Raw genomic sequence first — 20,689 nt, forward strand, 5'->3', positions numbered from 1 at the left:
GATCTGCCTCTGTGTAACTAAATGATGGCAACACTTTACATTAAATTTTATAAATGTATATATAGTGTTTCATTATTATTGCTGGTGCCAGGTTATCATCAGGAGGCCTATATTATAATATTAATAAACTTTATTTATTTTTTAACAATTGCAAAGCAAGTTTTTCCAACTTATATTAATCACTCTTGTTGGCTTCTGTTAACATACAGAATCTTATTGGAATGATGTTATATTTAACTTATAACACAAGTTCAATAATACCCAGGCTTGTGACATCATTATAGAACTCCTGTAATAAATTTCATAAAACACAGACATAAGTAAGATTCTATTTATCATATAACTCATATTCTTGAAAAAAAAGGCAAATCTCAAAATGATTTCCCTTAAAGACATGCTTATTTTTTACCCAAATAGTATCTTTTTCATTAATGACACAATCATGAGATGTCAGGATCAGGAGAATCACTTTGCCATATGAAGACCCAGTAATCACACCATTATCACAGAACACTGATCAGGCACTCAGGCATTTCCCTTCAGACCCCAAGGTAGCTAACTATTCCTACAAATCATACAAAGGTTCATGGACCCTGAATGTTTTAAAGCAAGGATACGGGTCCATTTTTAAGTGGCTTTTGGGTATGCATTACCATTCCAACACTAAAATTTAAAAGGAGTTAAATCCTTGTAGAATTACTTTTTCCTCTTTTCATGCCGAATTTTGTAGATGTATGGTCAATGAATGAAAATCTGCAATGTTTCTCATTAACAATCCTCAAACTGATCACTTGAGAAAGTTTGTCAATATCTACCTCTTCTTCCTTTGTTTCACTCTTGGGCTCTATCACTCCCAGCTTCCATGGCACAAGTTCTTTATATAATGCTCTTCCTTCAGTCAAAATTCATTTAAAGCTGTTCCGGAGTTTTAAAGGCTTATCTCACCATAATGTACATGTCCAGCCTTTAGCCAGTAAAAAAATATTTGCTGTAACCCCTAAGTAGGTATAAAGCCCTATACAAACCATACTTATCTAACAATAAGCCTTGCCCTGTAGTAATCCCATTGAGCTATGTTGCAGACTTGTATCACAGGTTATTCTCTGTCCCCTTAACTGAAAGCAAGATACATATGGTACTCTTGAAAAAAAAATAAAATTAACAGAATACAAAATTTCTAAGAAAAAAAACAACCAGGGAATTTATATCACCTGCTTTGAATGATTAATTCTGAAGCAGCTCAAGCCTGGCTAGAGGATGGTAAGATGCATATGTAAACCAAATTCCCTTCAATTTCATTGGCAGAGTTAATGCATGTAAACCAACTGGTCAATCAGTTATTAATTATGCATAAACATGTATGAATGACATCAGTAGTCCAATGTAGATTGAAGGGTAGTAAAATACACATTCACACTAAATTTTACTAAAATCCGTTCACATTTAGTGAAGTTCTTGCAAAGAAACTAGGACATGTAGGATAGACAGAAACCTCTAATATCGTATCTCCCTTTTTCTTTAAAAAGCTGGGGATAAACAATAACTGGTAGGTCACAGTGACCTACTTCTGATATGCTGTATACATTTAAAATGTATATTGATATATGAAGTATGATGACTGTTGACTTCTGATATTAGATTATTGAGTCTAAATGCAAAGCTTTTTCAGCATAGTAAACAGTCCAGTAAGCATACAGTGTATATACATCAGACATAATTATACTATTTTATAGTGAAACCAAGCAAAATTCACTTCATTAACCTGTGGCCATTGCACAAAAAACAATTATGTAGTTGAATGATTAAAAACGAAATTATTGTGAATGATAAAATAACAAAAAACAAAAAAAAACAATTCATTTGTACATATCACAATTACATTATTAGAATGATTAATCTATGATCAGTATTACTGATGTATTTATCAGATAGCCAGCCATCTGTAATACAACTATCCTCCATTTCCTTCATATCAGGTTAGTCATATTTATCATAATATAAAGTATGCTTACCCTAACCTTCTATTGGACAACATGTATATATGTAAAACCATGACACATTACCTGCCATAATCTTTGATATAATGTAATAAAATGTGATATTGAAAGAGGAGACGATGACTTGGTACGTGTACTACCAATGATGTGTGGCAAGATACTGATTTAATCTACCTGGCCACAAGCAGTTGTCCAATCCTGTCCAACTATACTGCTTGGTCCTTTACTTTACTATGTCTTCAACCCATTTTAGTAGGTCTGTGATGAGCCAAAATGAAAAATATGATATGTTTCCCAAATGGAACCTAATAAATGATTCTACTGATTATATAACAAATTTGTAATTGACATTCATGAAAGCACCAAAAAATTGACAAAAAGTAAATGAGATTGGAATTATTTTGTAAAATCTTAATTTTTGATTCGGAGACCTCTTGAAATTGTGACATTACAACTAAAATAAAAAGAAATTTCACAAAATCACAGTTATTTTAGATGTTAATGAACATGTGACAACAACAAAAATGTAAATGATGTAGCACTGATAACAGTATTGATATACATACAGTTTTAACATAACAATATACACTGTTATTGTATTCTTCTTCCTATCATTAGCTTTACACTTGAAGCACTATTTCTTTTTCACTAATATATTACTGTACAATCAAATATTTTTGTGGGGTTTAATTTTCATGGTAATTACTATTTTGTGAACACTTGATTTTGTGGATAAAAATAATTCAAGATATCCACTTATACTAATTCAACAGTGCATAGGTATATGTATTCATGGACATAATCAACGAAAATAAACCCCTTGCGAAAATGAATGATTTTACAGTGATGCTTGCATGAAGCAATATTTCCCTAAATTTCTGGTTTATCTACTGTTTATGGTATTTTATATTATGCATATCACAATCCAACATTATCTTTTCATCCTCTAACAGTTTGTCAATCTCATAAATCCACTAATGATAAAAATATATACAGTGATTCATAATGATAACAAAATTAAAATGAACCATCTTGTGTCCAGCACAGATGTTTTACATAGTGTACAGACATTCGTAAACTATTGGGTAATTTTTCATGATTGTCATTTGGAATTCATCAAGCATCTTGTTAGATTTCCTGTTCATCTCTGTAAGATTTCGTAGATCCACAAGTTTTGAAAGGTATGTATAGAATCGCTTGTCCTCTCCTGGGTGGACTTTCTGTATGACGTATTTGAGGCACTGTATCAATGGCCATTGTATCCTTTCAACTTGGTCTGGATCATCCAGAGGACAGCGATCTGAGAATACAGAAGAAAACTTGTAAATAAGCCCATGTCTGAACATACATTATTTTGTATGTCATAAGCAGAGGACCAACACATCATCACTGATTCCATGTCAGGGGTGTTGGTATGACCAGACCGTGGTCTTATTGCCGACAAATATGATACTGACTCTTGGCTTCTTAACTAATCCATCTTTGCATGAAAGCTTTGAATGGTTTTATATCAGTGACTTCTCTATATCTTGAATATTGAATATCAAGAGATATCGTCTATTGGAATGTGAGAAGTCTCAATCACTTAAGATATCGTGTACTGGAACTCGAGACGTCTCAATCACTTAAGATATCGTCTATTGGAATGTGAGAAGTCTCAATCACTTAGGATATCATCTATTGGAATGTGAGAAGTCTCAATCACTTAACATATCATCTATTGGAATGTGAGAAGTCTCAATCACTTAACATATCGTCTATTGGAATGTGAGAAGTCTCAATCACTTAACATATCGTCTATTGGAATGTGAGAAGTCTCAATCACTTAACATATCGTCTATTGGAATGTGAGAAGTCTCAATCACTTAACATATCGTCTATTGGAATGTGAGAAGTCTCAATCACTTAAGATATCGTCTATTGGAATGTGAGAAGTCTCAATCACTTAGGATATCATCTATTGGAATGTGAGAAGTCTCAATCACTTAACATATCGTCTATTGGAATGTGAGAAGTCTCAATCACTTAACATATCATCTATTGGAATGTGAGAAGTCTCAATCACTTAACATATCGTCTATTGGAATGTGAGAAGTCTCAATCACTTAACATATCATCTATTGGAATGTGAGAAGTCTCAATCACTTAACATATCATCTATTGGAATGTGAGAAGTCTCAATCACTTAACATATCGTCTATTGGAATGTGAGAAGTCTCAATCACTTAACATATCATCTATTGGAATGTGAGAAGTCTCAATCACTTAACATATCATCTATTGGAATGTGAGAAGTCTCAATCACTTAACATATCGTCTATTGGAATGTGAGAAGTCTCAATCACTTAACATATCGTCTACTGGAACTTGAGAAGTCCCATTCACTTAAGATATCGTCTATTGGAACTTGAGAAGTCTCAATCACTTAACATATCGTCTATTGGAACTTGAGAAGTCTCAATCACTTAACATATCGTCTATTGGAACTTGAGAAGTCCCATTCACTTAAGATATCGTCTATTGGAACTTGAGAAGTCTCAATCACTTAACATATCGTCTATTGGAACTTGAGAAGTCTCAATCACTTAAGATATCGTCTATTGGAATGTGAGAAGTCCCATTCACTTAAGATATCGTCTATTGGAACTTGAGAAGTCTCAATCACTTAAGATATCGTCTACTGGAACTTGAGAAGTCTCAATCACTTAAGATATCGTCTATTGGAACTTGAGAAGTCTCAATCACTTAACATATCGTCTATTGGAACTTGAGAAGTCTCAATCAATCACTATTGGAATGTGAGAAGTCTCAATCACTTAGGATATCGTCTATTGGAACTTGAGAAGTCTCAATCACTTAAGATATCGTCTACTGGAACTTGAGAAGTCTCAATCACTTAAGATATCGTCTATTGGAACTTCAGAAGTCTCAATCACTTAAGATATCGTCTACTGGAACTTGAGAAGTCTCAATCACTTAAGATATCATCTATTGGAATGTGAGAAGTCTCAATCACTTAGGATATCGTCTATTGGAACTTTAGAAGTCTCAATCACTTAAGATATCGTCTATTGGAACTTGAGAAGTCTCAATCACTTAAGATATCGTCTGTTGGAACTTGAGAAGTCTCAATCACTTAAGATATCGTCTATTGGAACTTGAGAAGTCTCAATCACTTAAGATATCGTCTATTGGAACTTTAGAAGTCTCAATCACTTAAGATATCGTCTATTGGAACTTGAGAAGTCTCAATCACTTAAGATATCGTCTACTGGAACTTGAGAAGTCTCAATCACTTAAGATATCGTCTATTGGAACTTGAGAAGTCTCAATCACTTAGGATATCGTCTATTGGAACTTTAGAAGTCTCAATCACTTAAGATATCGTCTATTGGAACTTCAGAAGTCTCAATCACTTAAGATATCGTCTGTTGGAACTTGAGAAGTCTCAATCACTTAAGATATCGTCTACTGGAACTTGAGAAGTCTCAATCACTAAGAATTTTTTTTTTATTTATGATAATATACATTGCCACATGATCAAACCAATGATATATAGTTCACAGCTATTCACCCATCTACTTAGAATACAACAAGAGGCCCATGGGCCTTAACGGTCATCTGACAAAAAGCAAGCCAAACCTAGAAAGTGGGTTGAGGTCATTCATTTGAACAAACTTGGTAGCCTCTCCTCCAAGCATCTTACAGGCCCAATATCAGCACTCATGGACTTTTGCTTGTTGAGAAGAAGTCGTTTGTATATTTTAACATATTTGACCCCTGTGACCTTGAAAGTGGGTTGAGGTCATTCATTTGAATAAACTTGGTAGCCTTTCCTCCCACATGCTACAGACCCAATATCGGCACTCATAGACTTTTGCTTATTGAGATGAAGTCCTTTGTATATTTTAACATATTTGACCCCTGTGACCTTGAAAGTGGGCCAAGGTCATTCATTTGAACAAACTTTGTAGGGCTCCATGCCAGCATGCTACGGGCCAAGTATTAGCCCCCTAGGCCTTCTAGTATTTGAGAAGAAGTTATTTAAAGATTTTGAATGTGACCTTGAAAGTTGTTCAAGGTCATTCATTTAAATAAACTTGGTAGCCTTTCCTCCCAGCATGCTACAGACCCAATATCGGCACTCATAGACTTTTGCTTATTGAGATGAAGTCCTTTGTATATTTTAACATATTTGACCCCTGTGACCTTGAAAGTGGGCCAAGGTCATTCATTTGAACAAACTTTGTAGGGCTCCATGCCAGCATGCTATGGGCCAAGTATTAGCCCCCTAGGCCTTCTAGTATTTGAGAAGAAGTTATTTAAAGATTTTGACATATATGACCCCTGTGACCTTGAAAGTTGTTCAAGGTCATTCATTTAAACAAACTTGATAGCCCTTCATCCCAGCATGCCACAGGCACAATATCAGCAATCTGAGCCTTTTGGTTATTGAGAAGAAGTTGTTTAAAGATTTTAACATATACCTGTGACCTTTAAAGTGGGTCAAGGTCATTCATTTGATATATAGCATGTCACAGGCCCAATATCTACACTCTGAGCCTTTTGGTTAATGAGAAGAAGTTGTTTAAAGATTTTAACATATTGACCCCTGTGACCTTTAAAGTGGGTCAAGGTCATTCATTTAACAAACTTGGTAGAGCTCCATGCCAGTATCCTCTGTGCCAAGTATTAGCTAGACCTTCTAGTATTTGAGAAGAAGTCGTTTGAATGAAAAGTTTAACTACCTACCTCAGAAGCATGATGACAACTACCCTACAATCCTAATAATGATAAGCCTCAGTATACATGTATCTATTTAACTATATACCTTGCAGTACAATCACAATAGCCCTCTGTACAGCTATTCAACTACCTACCTCAGTCAACTACCTACAATCCCAATAGCTCTCAGTATACATGTATCTATTCACCCATTAATTGAAATAAAATCACAATTGCCATCAGCAGTTTTTCTACCACCTACCTCAGAACACACTCGCGATAGTTTTTCACATACCTATTCAATCACCAAACTCGGAATAAAAGCATAATAGCTCAGCATATCTATTCAATCACCTACCTCAGAATACAATAATGATAGCTCAGCATGTCTATTCAACCACCTACCTCGGAATACAATCACGATAGCTCAGCATGTCTATTCAACCACCTACCTCGGAATACAATCACGATAGCTCTCAGCACAGCAATTTCTTCGTAAGACAAGGCAAGTTTATGCATGACTCTTGCAAAATGTTCCTGACCATTAACAATATCCTCTGATCCCCAGTACTGTATGGTTTCCTCACGGTGAAACTTTATCTCCAAACCCACATTACATCCCAAGTCAGGGTTAATGTGAAGATAGTGTCCCAGGATCCAGTACTCAAACCTAGAGTCTGCAGAGAAACAAGTAAAACTAGCATTAGAAAATTAGAAAAAGAGGGAACAAACAAAGAGATTAAAAGGACATGATGCATCAACCTCGGAGAGAGATTTGTTTTTTGAGAAGTAAATACGAGACTTAAAATTAGACATGAAAGGTGAAAATTAAATACAAGAGAATCATGATTAGTTAGATGCATCTTGTAAATTCCCAAGCTACAATGAAGCACATTTGGTGGTTGTGCTAAAATCAGATTTCCTTTCAAAGTACAATAACAATGACTGTGATGTTACGAACCAAATATGATATCCCATACAACAAGCAGTAAAGTCCATTAGTATGATACTTGGTTACAGGAAAATCAGATTTATCTGTTCTATTTATAGTAACAGTAAAATTTGGATATCTGACCATTGGAACTGAAATGTTATTACTTGTTGTAAGTATAAAATTTCAGCTTGACCAGTACAAGGAAACTCAGTACAAGGATGCTAAAATGTATTGCACAGAAACTGGTTTTCTTTTTGAACTTACAATGACATACCTAGAACTTTGATTTCAAAATCCAAGAAACTATCCCAAATGAAATAATCAATATATGTGAGACACACAAGTGATTAACACCTTTCAATACAAATTTGAATTAGATACAGTAAAGCCAAATAAGGAATTAAACTGCGTCATAAAGCTATTTCATTCTACAGAGATACTAAGGGCCTAAATTGTTAGACCCTTCAAGCAACTTACAGAAATGTATATAAGCTGAAATACCAAGTAAATGTCAACATTCAGAAAGGAAATTGCAATAACATCCAATTTCAATCAACATCTATTTCCTTATTTTCAACGTTAAATATTGTCAAGGTACTGTATTAGTTATAAGTTAACGCTTTATTTGCCCACTTAATCACTAGAAATTCTTTGTAAGGACAATTCCATCAATGCTGAGCAAAAGCCACCACTGTTAGGCCAAGATTTCATACTTTTTATGAGCGCAAGTTTGTCTGCTTTGGAGAGGTCATTGAAACCCGGGATGACTTTGGCGAACGTGATGTACTTGATGATTCCACGATGTATGTGATCAACAGTTTTATTTAGCTTTGCCAATCGGTCGTCAATGTCTATTCCAGTCATATTGTATATGCTACGATGCTCTTCTGTGCTGATAGCACCTGCCTTCAATCCAAACACTTCCTTACGTAGTCTATAACCATCCTGTCAAATTTAAATTATCATTTACAAAAACATATTCTTCAAATAAGATTGCATTGGTATCTCAAAGAAAAAATATTTCTTCTCTGCATGTAGACATATACAGCCAGACAGACAATTGAATTCTCAGTGTAAACGGCCTTTATCTGATTACATTAGATAATCTAGGTTACAAAGCAGTTGTTTTACAACTTCAGTATCAGCCAACAGTCAAACCTGTATCCTCTCAGTGTTTGGATCAACCCATTGAAATGATTCCCTCTGTGACCTTAGAAAACAGTTTGAGTTGGTTCCAACACCTCCGAGAAATAGGTTTCATTGTTGCTCGATTAGGCCAGATAAAATTGTATAATGTGATAACCATTTACCTTATGACTTGTAAGTAACATTTAATATGAATAGCAACAAAGGGCAATAAGTAAATTATCTTCACTGGTTCCAATATGGAGTGAAAGAGCCAGCCTACAGCAAGTTCATGTGATTGAATACTCCATATTGTGTACCCTGGGTAAATATTAGCCACAATTTACCTCTTGGATAGAGAGGTCCTCTCTTCAGTTTGATCAGTTGAGCATCAGACTAGCAAGCCAGAGATGCAATGTTCAAATCCTTGCAGAAGCATTTACATAAATAATGACCTAAGTTACATTGGCGCCCATGTAGGGACTCTAAAATAATGCTTAGTGTTACTTTGAAACCGTGCCACTGTAACTTCCTAAAACTTGAAGATGAGTTCTTTCCTAGAGGAGGAGTATACAGACCTGGTAAAAACCTGTTATAATAATATACAACTTGGCTAGAGAGTACTTTTCTGTCACAATCGGTGAAGATTTTTGTTGACATCTATTGTCTGATAATTTGTTTGATATTGTGCTATACTGTTACGAAACGCATCAGATATCAGAGCTTGTTAACTTGTTGTCACAATAATTCCAGGACTAAGAAAATTTAAAGAACAATATATCACCTGTTGAATCATTGCTGTACCACCTTTATGGTATACCTGATATAGAAAATAGGGTTTCCTAACAGTATACCTACCATGAAATCAGTCTGTAATTTTTCTGTGAATTCTTTATTGAAGTAATTGATGAGGTTGGGGTAGATCTTTTCTTGTGCAGTTACAAGAAGGTTGATGATCTCTTGCATTTCTGCCTCTCCTAGAGTCAGGTCTTCAGTGTGTGTGGAATTCACGGTAGGATCAGATACCAATGGTCTCTCCTCATTAAATACTTTTCCCATTAATCGTTTACTCTTCCTTTTCTTTTTCTTTTCTGGAATGATAAATGAGAATAATGAAATTACCATGAAATGAATTCATACCTAAGGAAAAAATTAATATATTTCCTAATGGAAAGAAATTTAAAGTAACTCATTGCCTGACTTCTATTGCCGCTGTTTAGAAAGGCAAACAATAGATTCAAGAGGGATCTTGGCACCCAACATTGTTTCATTGTTATATGAAGTGTGAGGATTCCTCATATGAATAGCAATAATCATCTTTGACAGTCAATTCAAAGATGGTAACTTGTCAGCAATTTTATCATGTGATCAGTCCAAAAACTGAAAGAGCATAGCAAGTGACCAGGTGGAACTGACATATGAAATTTGAGACAACTCCTTCTTGTCCTTCTCATGAAACATTGATAACAAACTTAAGTAATCAAAATCCAAGATGGCCACCTGTCTGCCATTTTGTTTTTCATAAGTCTATAACTCAATTAGGCACAACTTGGGACAAAAGGGAACCTACATCAGAAATTTTGATACAATAAGGTAAAGGATGGAGTGCCAATACCATAAGTTTTGTGACTGCTAACCTTTCAGTTGACCTGAAAGTGTTGTGACCCCTGACCTACCTGTAGCAGGGCTTAGGGGGAGTTCTGTGGGTTGTGAAGTAGATGTGACAGTGTCAGATTCCTCAGATCCACTCCTGGCATTTCTTGACTTCATCTCTGTAGATAAAGCCTTCTCGTAGTCAGAGCTTGACACAGCATCTTTTCCCTCTAGACGTTTGACTTCCATGATGGTCTTTGTACGGATTGCAATTGTATAGCGGCCATGTCGTACAGCTGAAATTACACAATTTGAACAGTCAATTACAGTGTGTATTTTGGTGAGCTTATCTATTAGACTTAATTTTGATAATGTTATCACATTTCACAAACATAAATTAAATTATAAAGAAGCTTATGACACGGCAATTGGAAAAGCCAGCCATCTGTGGGGATAAATGCATCTAACAACAATGTTGTTTGATGTAGATTTCATATCAATAGTAGTCAATATAAGGCTTTATATCGTTAAAATAAGTGAATTTATAAGACTGGTGGCAAAAATAATAATTTCAACAATAATTTGCCAGGGACTTGAGCAGTAAGCTCATGCCGTTTACAAAATAATAAGACTCCAAATTAATGGGGAATTGTCAACAGAGATTAAGGTTTACACATGTGATGGTATGCATAAAACTCAAATATATAGTCAATGGCAGGCCATATAAGAGCAGTGTCAAAAATATGTCTTCAGGATCAAAAAGTCAGGCTCTGTCTTACCCTTCAAACAAAGGACAATAACTCATAGAGAAGTAGGGGTCTCTTGACTCTTACCCTACTCTCTAACACACAATACAGTGTATGCAGACAAAGACACTTCTCCAACATTAGGGAAGACTTTTGACACATCTTATGAATATGGAATAGTTCTTGTCTTGTCAATTCCTATGATGATATACATTTAAAAGGCACAACTTTTAACATTTCTCTCCTGAACTGCAGAATGAACTGATTAAGCAACACCTCTGCAACAATAAGGGCTTCTTGATTAGGAATGACATGGGTGTCACACCACTTTGTAATGGACCCATCACATCAACAGTGATGCATTCAATTGAGGGCAAAGTACAAAATGTTGCAAGGGAGCATTTGGAGGTAAAGGAGAAAGTTTCCTGTCAGATAAAACAAGCCCTGCACCATTGTTCAATATCTTTTCTAAGTCTATAACAGTAACATCTGGCCCTAACTTTGTCCAGTGTCTTAGCAATACCTAGATGACAAGCAGTCTTGAAGTTGTGAAGCTCTTCAAGAGCAACTATCCGCCACTGCTTGTATAGATTTTACTGTCAAACTGTCTAGAGAACACCAGAAAGGAGATACAAGTGTCCAAGCATGACCAGTAATGTTTAACACCAGGAGGTTGATAAGAAATGTCCGCCCAAAAAGGTTTTTGTCCACTTTGTTATCAGAGTTATAAGTGACAAAGCATGACCTATAATGTTTAACACAGGAGACTGCTAAGTTCCATCCTCCCATACAGGTTTTTGTCCACTTTGCGATGTTTAACACAGGAGGCTGCTAAGTTACATCCTACCATACTGGATTTTGTCTGCTTTGTTATAGGAGATACAAAGTGACCAAACATGACCAGTAATGTTTAACACAGGAGGCTGCTAAGTTATGTCCTCCCATAGAGGTTTTTGTCTGCTTCGTTTCCAACCTTCAAATACACTTGGGATATTGTCATTCTCATAAAGCTTTTTCAATCCATCAAATAACATACTTCCATCTATCTGTTCAACGTGTTTGTCAGTCTTATCTGAAAGATTCACAGTTATTATAGCCGCTCAGCAATTTCCTAAAATAAGTGATAATCCGTTCTTGGTAATCCTCTACATGGGAGAGCACTCTGCAAACACCTGTATTGCTGGCATCCAGGATAAAAGGTTTGTCCCTTTGAGGTCAAGATTAGTGGATAGACCATTCTTTATTTGAGCTTTTTGAATGCAGATTCGCAGGCATCAGTCCGTAGGAAAACATGACCAGATTCCATCAGTTGATGCAATGGCACTGTTAAAGCATCTATGATAGACTCACACTGAGAAAACTGCTTATTTCCTTGATAAACTTTGGTATATACCAATCCTGAACAGCAGACACAATTTTTTTTATCATTTACAAAACCTTCCCCGGCAATTAGATGACTGAAAAGATTCACTTTGTATCAAAAAAGACAATAATTTTTAGGACTCTGCTTTAGAGAAAATCAAAATTTTTGAGATTCTGCTTTAAAGCAGCAGATTGTATACAATCTAGGACCTACATCAGATGGTTCAATTCTTGCTCAAAAGAACTAGCATAGACTATAACATCTTTCAAATACACTAAACAAATCAAGTTAAGCATATCAAAACTTCTGCCATTCAGCTGTAAAATGTGGAAGTGACAGATAAGCCCTCCACATTAGCTATGAGGTCAGACTCAAAACAGAATGTATTGCTATGCTACAGCCCTAAAGAACAGCTTCCAGCAGTTTTCTTGAGTTCCAGTCAGTTTGGGATTTAGCATATACTTGTTGCTTGTCATTATCTACATTTTGGTTTGAACTGGTATGATTTGACCCTCGGCCATATTGGTTCTGTGTCTAGTGATTAATAAAATAATCAGAATTTAGTTTTAACATTTCTTCTTTTACTACTTCTTAACGATGCCACTACTTGGTCTCTGGGTTTAGTACTGGTAGGACAAGAAGAGATTTGGAGTGTTTTCCTACTTCACCCCTCTCTTCAACTGCAAGTACGAACTGATTCCTGTTCTTGTTTGTTAACTTACAGAATTCATGTCTCTCAGCTTGATTTAAAGTCTAATAGCTTCTTACAAGCGCAGATGAATACATGTAAATAGAACTACTTTGGCATCAATAAAAAAGTCTATAGAGAGAGTCTCTAGGACTAACTGTTGTAATTTTGGGTATGCTTGACGAGTAAGTTGGAATATGGTTTGTGACAAGTTGAATATTGATTCACCTTTTTAATTTGCAGGTTTGTGAGGGATTTGCTCTCACTACCAAACTTTCATTGGAGAGATGTGGTCAGTTCAGAGAAATTGCTGTGAGTAGTGCTATCTAAACCACTCAGTATTGACCTTGTAGCACCAGACAGACTTCCTGCCAAATACAAGCCTTTTTTGCATCATTCCACTGGGGTGTAAATGTGACAAATAGCAATAATCTGTTAGGGGCTCCTGAAGTAAGCTCATATCATTTAACAAACAACTAATTAATGGGAAGTAGAATGAAGGCACTAGAATTATATATGTCTTAAAAGTTCCATTCAGCAATAAGAATTAACATTTAAAAGTGTACAAGTATGTATAAAAATATACGATGTAGTAAGTGATAGGCAACATAAGAGCAGAGTGTCAAAAACATGTCTAATGAATCAAACAGTCTGGCTCAATCAAACCAACAAAGACACACTGCTCAACAAGAAGCAGTGGTCACTTGCCTTTCACACTGTAGCACAAGATATAATGTTGCAATATGCAAACCAAGCCACTTTGCCAAAACAAGAGGCCCAGAGGGCCTGTATCGCTCACCTGGATCTTTACGACCAACAGTACTATATCTGTGCATATAATCCACCTTTAACACATTTGACCCCTGTGACCTTGACTATGAATCAAGGTCATTTCTTTTTGCAAACTTTCTTGAATTTCATAAAAGGAACATATTGGCCAAATATAATGATTCTAGGCTTTTTGATATTTCAGAAGAAATTGTTTAAACATTGTAACACATTTGACACCTGTGACCTTGCAGATTGGTCAAGGTCATTTCTTTAAGCAAACTTTGTAGGACACCATAAGAGGGACATAGTAGCCAAATATAATGATTCTAGTCCTTCAGGTATTTGGGGAGAAGTGGTTTAAATGTTTTAACACATTTGATTTCTGTGACCTTGAACATAGGTCAAGGTTATTTTTTTTTGCAAACTTTGTTAAGCTTTATCAAAGGAACCTTCCAGCCAAATATAATGATTCTAGGCCTTCCTGTATTTTAGAAGAAGTTGTTCGAAGATTTTAACACATTTGACCTTGAATATGAGACAAGGTCATTTCTATTCACATACTTTGTTAGGCTTTATCAAAGGACCTTCCAGCCATATATAATGATTCTAGGCCTTCCAGTATTTTGGAAGAAGTCGTTTAAATATTTTAACACATTTGACACCTGTGACCTTGAATTTGGGTCTACGTCATTTCTTTTTGCAAAATTTGTTGGGCTTCATCAAAGGAACCTTCCAGCCATATATAATGATTCTAGGCCTTGCGGTATTTTGGAAGAAGTCGTTTAAATATTTTAACACATTTAACACCTGTGACCTTGAATTTGGGTCTACGTCATTTCTTTTTCCAAATTTGTTGGGCTTCATCAAAGGAACCTTCCAGCCAAATATAATGATTCTAGGCATTCCAGTATTTTGGAAGAAGTAGTTTAAAGGTTTTAACACATTTGACCTCTGTGACCTTGAATACAGGTCAAGGTTATTTCTATTCACAAACTTTGTTAAGCTTCATCAAAGGAACCTTCCAGCCAAATATAATGATTCTAGGCCTTCCAATATTTTGGAAGAAGTAGTTAAATTTTTTTTCACACATTTGACCTCTGTGACCTTGAATATATGTCAAAATCATTTCTTTTTGCAAACTTTGATGGGGTTCACCAAAGGAACCTTCCAGCCATATATAATGATTCTAGGCCATTCAGTATTTTAGAAGAAGTAGTCTAAAGGTTTTAACACATTTGACTTCTGTGACCTTGAATATAGGTCAAGATCATTTCTTTTTGCAAACTTTGTTGGGGTTCACCAAAGGAACCTTCCAGCCATATATAAAGATTCTAGGCCATTCGGTATTTTGGAAGAAGTAGTTTAAAGGTTTTAACACATTTGACCTCTGTGACCTTGATTATAGGTCAAGATCATTTCTTTTTGCAAACTTTGTTGGGGTTCACCAAAGGAACCTTCCAGCCATATATGATGATTCTAGGCCATTCGGCATTTTGGAAGAAGTAGTTTAAAGGTTTTAACACATTTGACCTTTGTGACCTTGAATATGGATAAAGGTCATTTCTTTTGCAAACTTTGTAAGGAACCTTCCAGCCAAATATGATAACTCTACGCCTTTCAGTATTTCAGAAGAATTTGTTTAAAAGAAAAGTTGACGGAAGCAGGACAGACGACCATGTGACAGACGGATGACAGACGCCGCGGTATGGCATGACCTCACTTGGCCCTTTGGGTCAGGTGAGCTAACTAGGCAAAACCTTTTGCTTAACATACTATAATTTTATTAATAGGATTGGTATCCAGAATGGCTGCTCCACCTCGACATGTACATGTATACAAGTAAATAGCACAGATAAAGGAAACATACAGTCAGTTGCTCACATATGTACAAATGTACAACTACAACTGAAGTGTAACTTCGTGACACTATGCATATCTTTGTTGAGAATCAGAAAAAACTACACAGTTACATCACAAAAAGCAATATCTATAACCAGAAGAAATTTTGGACTTAGATCTTAGGTTTAAGTCAGGTGATTATTGAGGCCGGCAGGTGACACGATTGTTCTAGATTTTCCCCTAGCTTGAGAGTACGATAGGAATTACTACAGGTTTTCTCATTGTTTATCTTCTGTTTGTTGGCACATGTGACCTCTAGCTTGTAAGTGTGACGACAGAAGTTAGAACTGGCAAGTACTATCATGAAAAATTTGGGACCTTATATCTAAAAGGTGTTTATACATTATGTCTACTTGAAAATAAAATTTTAATAGGTGACTAAATAAAACATAGATTGAGACTGATCCAAGTACACATTAAGACAAGAAGCATCCACTGACAGATTCCAACATCTCACTAACAATGTGTATTTATAAATCTATAATTCATTTCATAACAGACTACAATGCATCCTACTGCAATTATTGTTAAAATTTTTGAGTGGCAGTATCCTGTTGTAGACATGTTTAGCCTGGAGTCATACATGTGTGAACATGCCTATCCCATCCCTGTATCCTGATGCAATGTCACATTTAAACCCAAATGAATTAATTTTCGGATTCAAGTTCTGTTTTTTCACTTCCAAGCAGATTCAAGTGTGTTTCAGGTCCTCTTTAACAATGTTCCATTAATTCAAGTCTTCTTGAATTATGTTTCAGATTCCAAATTTCAAATTTTGGATCAAGATAATTAAATGTTTGAATTTGGTATTACTTAGAATTATTGGGTGGGAGGGAGCAACATATGAATTCTGATTCAATGTCAGGATGAGAGATTATTACAGAAAAATGAAAAAAAAACTGGATAATAATTGTTCTGAACAGCACAAGACATGGGCTTATTGATTTATAAATATGGTTTTGTTAAATTCAAACAATACCACTGAAAATCAAATCGGATGTGTCACTGTAGGCACACCTACTTATCAAATTAACATGTGAAAGTGATATACTATAATAAGTGTTATATATGGTAGAAAGAACAATATCCTATTCATTAAATACTTATTATCTACTAAATATATAAGGCATTCAATATTAAATCTTCAAATCAGTTTTATTTTCTAGTGATTAAGTTGTAAACTTTAATGAAATTACTACATATGCAAACGTAATTTTCCATAGCATTGTTTAATGTTAAGAATATAAAGTTTCTTTTTAAAGATAAATATATACCTGACAAGTTGCTAATCAATACTAAAAAAGGTTTGAGATACCTCACAGCTGGGAAATGCTATATTTGGTTATTTTTGTAGATATCATATTTATACAAAGGGCTAACATCATTACATCATAGAAATATGATCAATTAATTGATATATGATGGCACCAGGTACTGTCATGCTTGATTAACTCAATGATACATTTTACCAGCAGCGGTCTTTTAAGTTATAAACAAATGCTATTGCATAGTCCAGTACTAAGCCCACCCCTTGACTTTAATAAAAACATGCAGGTCTGAAGACTTATTGCAGAATAAAAAAAATTTTGATATGCTTACATTTTCGCCAATATTGTGACCAATAAGTCAGTATCTGGTAATACTTACACCTGTAGCTATTAGGAAAAATAACTACTTTCAATCTCTTCCCCTGACTTTGAGTCTGCTAGAGGTAATGTCTTTTAATAATCTCTTCCCCTGACTGAGTCACCTAGAGGTAATGTCCTTTAATAAACTCTGCTGCTGAGGTAATATCCTTCAATCATCTCTTTTCCTGATTTTAAGTCAGGTTAAGGTAATGGCCCTTTATTAATCTCTTCCCCTGACTTTAAGTTAGCTAGAGGTAATATCCGTTAATAATATCTTTCCTTGACTTTGAGTTAGCTACAGGTATTATCCTTTAATAATCTCTTTCCCTGACTTTGAGTCAGGTTAATGTAATGACCTTTAATAATCTCTTTTCCCGGACTTTGAATCAGAAGTAATGTGTTGACCCCCTGGATGTCCAAAGGTCAGGGAGATGGAATAGTATTTTCTTCTTTATTCTACTGTACAATCAGTAAGTGTATCACAATACATGGACTTATTGATTGATAAATACAAACACATGTAGATTTTTTAACACTCAGACGTTGATAATATTTTGCTGCATTACACACATACACAATATGTGACTTCAAAATTCAGTGTTATCTTCATATACTATGTTTAACTCTTAATATCACTTACAATATCAACAAAGTGTAAGCACAGAAACAGTTATGTTGCAAACAAGAGTTCTAATTATGAATGACATGTATGACTGATTCACATACCTCCTCTAGACATTCCCAGATCAAAACATTTCTTTAGACGACACGCAGAGCAGTTTCCCCGCCGTCTGTCGGTGATGACACAGTCATCGTTAGCAGTGCATTGGTATTTATTTTTTTCCATTGAAGCACGCCGAAAGAAAGCCTGTGTACCAAAAAAATTCATTTTGAGTGACTGAAGATTTCAATTGGTAGTTCTGGGGTAATTAATCTGTTATATACCTAATCAATTATGTATTCATATTTTTCAGGAAGTGTCATGACAAAAAGTTAACATTTTGGCATCATGGTGATTAATAAAATAATGAATAAAATTCATATTTCAAACATTTTTTAAAATAGTAAATATGCCTGAAGCATTTTCTTGTTCATTTTTCTTTTTATTTATTTTATTCTGCCTTTCTTCCCTTGTACATCTATAAATCTTTTTTGTCAGGTATTATTTCATGTGTATTTTTTTTTTTGGCATAATGAAGTATAAATTTTAATCCATATAACATACTCAGTTTCCATATGACAAAATGAAATAATGGCAGAAAAAAAAGAACAATTTTTTTTGTTGATTTTTATAAAATTTCAGAGTTACATCATGCCAGTGTGAAACAAATGACAGTGGTATAATTACCTTGCATGCTTCACAGGTGTTGATACCATAGTGTATACCTGTAGCAATCCCTGTACATATACGGCAAGGTGGCAAAGTTAGGGGATCCGACATCCTCAACAGGTATAAAGGTAAGTATTACAGATGTCTGACATTACAGGTAAACATCAGTATTATAGAAACTTTACATCACAGGTAAAACATCACATGAGTGTCACAAGTAAAATCCATATATTGGACTGGATTTTGTAGTATCTTGGAACTATAGAAAAGAAAAAAAAACATAATAAGAGTCAATTTTATAAACAATACTCATAAGGAAATCCTTAATATGACATGAAGTTATTTTGTGGTTAATGTGGTTAAATTTGCTTGTTTTTTAAAAGAAAAAGGATGGTTTCACAGAAACTAAAACAAACAAAAAAACAAAAAAAAATATGGACAATGGTTTGTCTGTTTAACTTTTCAAGGTATTTGTATTGTGTAACTTAATTACATCATAAAATGGTACCTTTGCAGCATATATATGTTTATGACCTGAAACTATATGTTATCTATATCTGGTAATCAGGTGATATATAAAAGTAGGAAACACATGATCATTTCTAAGGATCGGAACATAATAGTGAGACTGATAATGATCTAAGAAATGACATCAGAAATATCATATTCTACTTATTTTTTCTACCTACCTATTCAAACTTTAATCTAACATCAGTTTAAACAAACACAAAATACTTTTACAAGGGAAAGGAGAACGGAAATATACCATGCCCTCATCAGGGTTCAAACTAGTGTGGCAGATTTTAATTGTATATAAAATCAGGGAATTTCCCTTTAGCTCAGTATTAGAGTGTCCATCTAGAGACCTGGAGGTTGCGGGCTTGATCCCTGGTGGAAGGACACTATTCTCTTCCTGTTTCACTAGTAACCCTTTGGTCTCTATCTGGACACTAAAATACAGCTTGACAAAAAGGAAATTCACATTAGTTGAGGCTATAATTAAGGTGATCTGTACTCTCAACTTCTACACTTTATCTTATTTATCTAATCTACATTTAATTAGTGATAAACTTGTGCAAAATAAGCTGGCAATAATTATACTGAGGATTGCGCAATCAGTTGTAGGACAAATTTAGCTCTACAACATATGATTAATTTTTAATTTCTCCAAAAGTGATATGACATGTTTACTTGAATTGATATTATTTTATGAAATTGAAGACATCATATCCTGAATATGACCAACAGCATAAGTACAAATGTATACTGTAAGCATTATATACAATACATTTAACAGCTGCCATTAACATATATCTATATTATTTTCATAGAATATTTCATTGAAGATATAATCTGACTGTTTTTATCTGTTTAAACTGATTGGGTCCAATAAAATTACAATATACTACTTTTACTTATGATATCATTTTAACAAATGTATAAAGAAATATTGAAAACAACCGTTACCTCAGTCTGTAAACAAACCACACCCCTCAACATCTTATACTAGCTTGTATCAGAATTAAGTGTAACATGGACATCGACACCGAAAAACACATTCATCTTCAGACAAATCATTTGCCTATATAAATAACTGAGAGTTAATATAGCACGGGAAATTGACTCACCAGAACAAATATTATTAAACAGGTTTTCTGCAATCGTAAAACCTTAAAACAGTTTACATCACCCAGTAGTCTGAAAAACATGAATTAGAAATAGTAACAACTGAGTCCTTCAGGTTGGGTATTTTGTACTTTTATCACGGGGTTGATCAGGTCAATTTAACTAACCAAATACAGGTCAGACACATTTTTTGTATTCGTGATCATCATTTAAATGTCTGTAAAGTGAGGGATATTGTTGACAATACACAAAGTGTTGGCAAAA

At 34.7% G+C, this 20,689-nt stretch overlaps 1 protein-coding gene across 1 annotated transcript; it reads right to left on the minus strand.

Moving 5' to 3' along the window:
- Nucleotides 1–3,039: 3,039 nt before the first annotated feature.
- Nucleotides 3,040–18,994, minus strand: LOC132550039 (vitamin D3 receptor-like). The gene is made up of 7 exons (XM_060214035.1): nt 18,818–18,994; nt 18,196–18,337; nt 10,458–10,670; nt 9,640–9,872; nt 8,370–8,601; nt 7,175–7,399; nt 3,040–3,297 (listed from the first exon to the last, which is right to left on the minus strand). Exons 1-7 carry the CDS (start codon nt 18,908–18,910, stop codon nt 3,050–3,052), a joined length of 1,386 nt encoding a protein of 461 aa, XP_060070018.1. The 5' UTR covers nt 18,911–18,994; the 3' UTR covers nt 3,040–3,049.
- Nucleotides 18,995–20,689: the final 1,695 nt, after the last annotated feature.

The sequence above is a fragment of the Ylistrum balloti genome, unplaced genomic scaffold, assembly GCF_031769215.1.
Source record: "Ylistrum balloti isolate Yb309-2 unplaced genomic scaffold, AGI_CSIRO_Ybal_v1 Utg370102, whole genome shotgun sequence".
Lineage (NCBI taxonomy): Eukaryota > Metazoa > Mollusca > Bivalvia > Pectinida > Pectinidae > Ylistrum > Ylistrum balloti.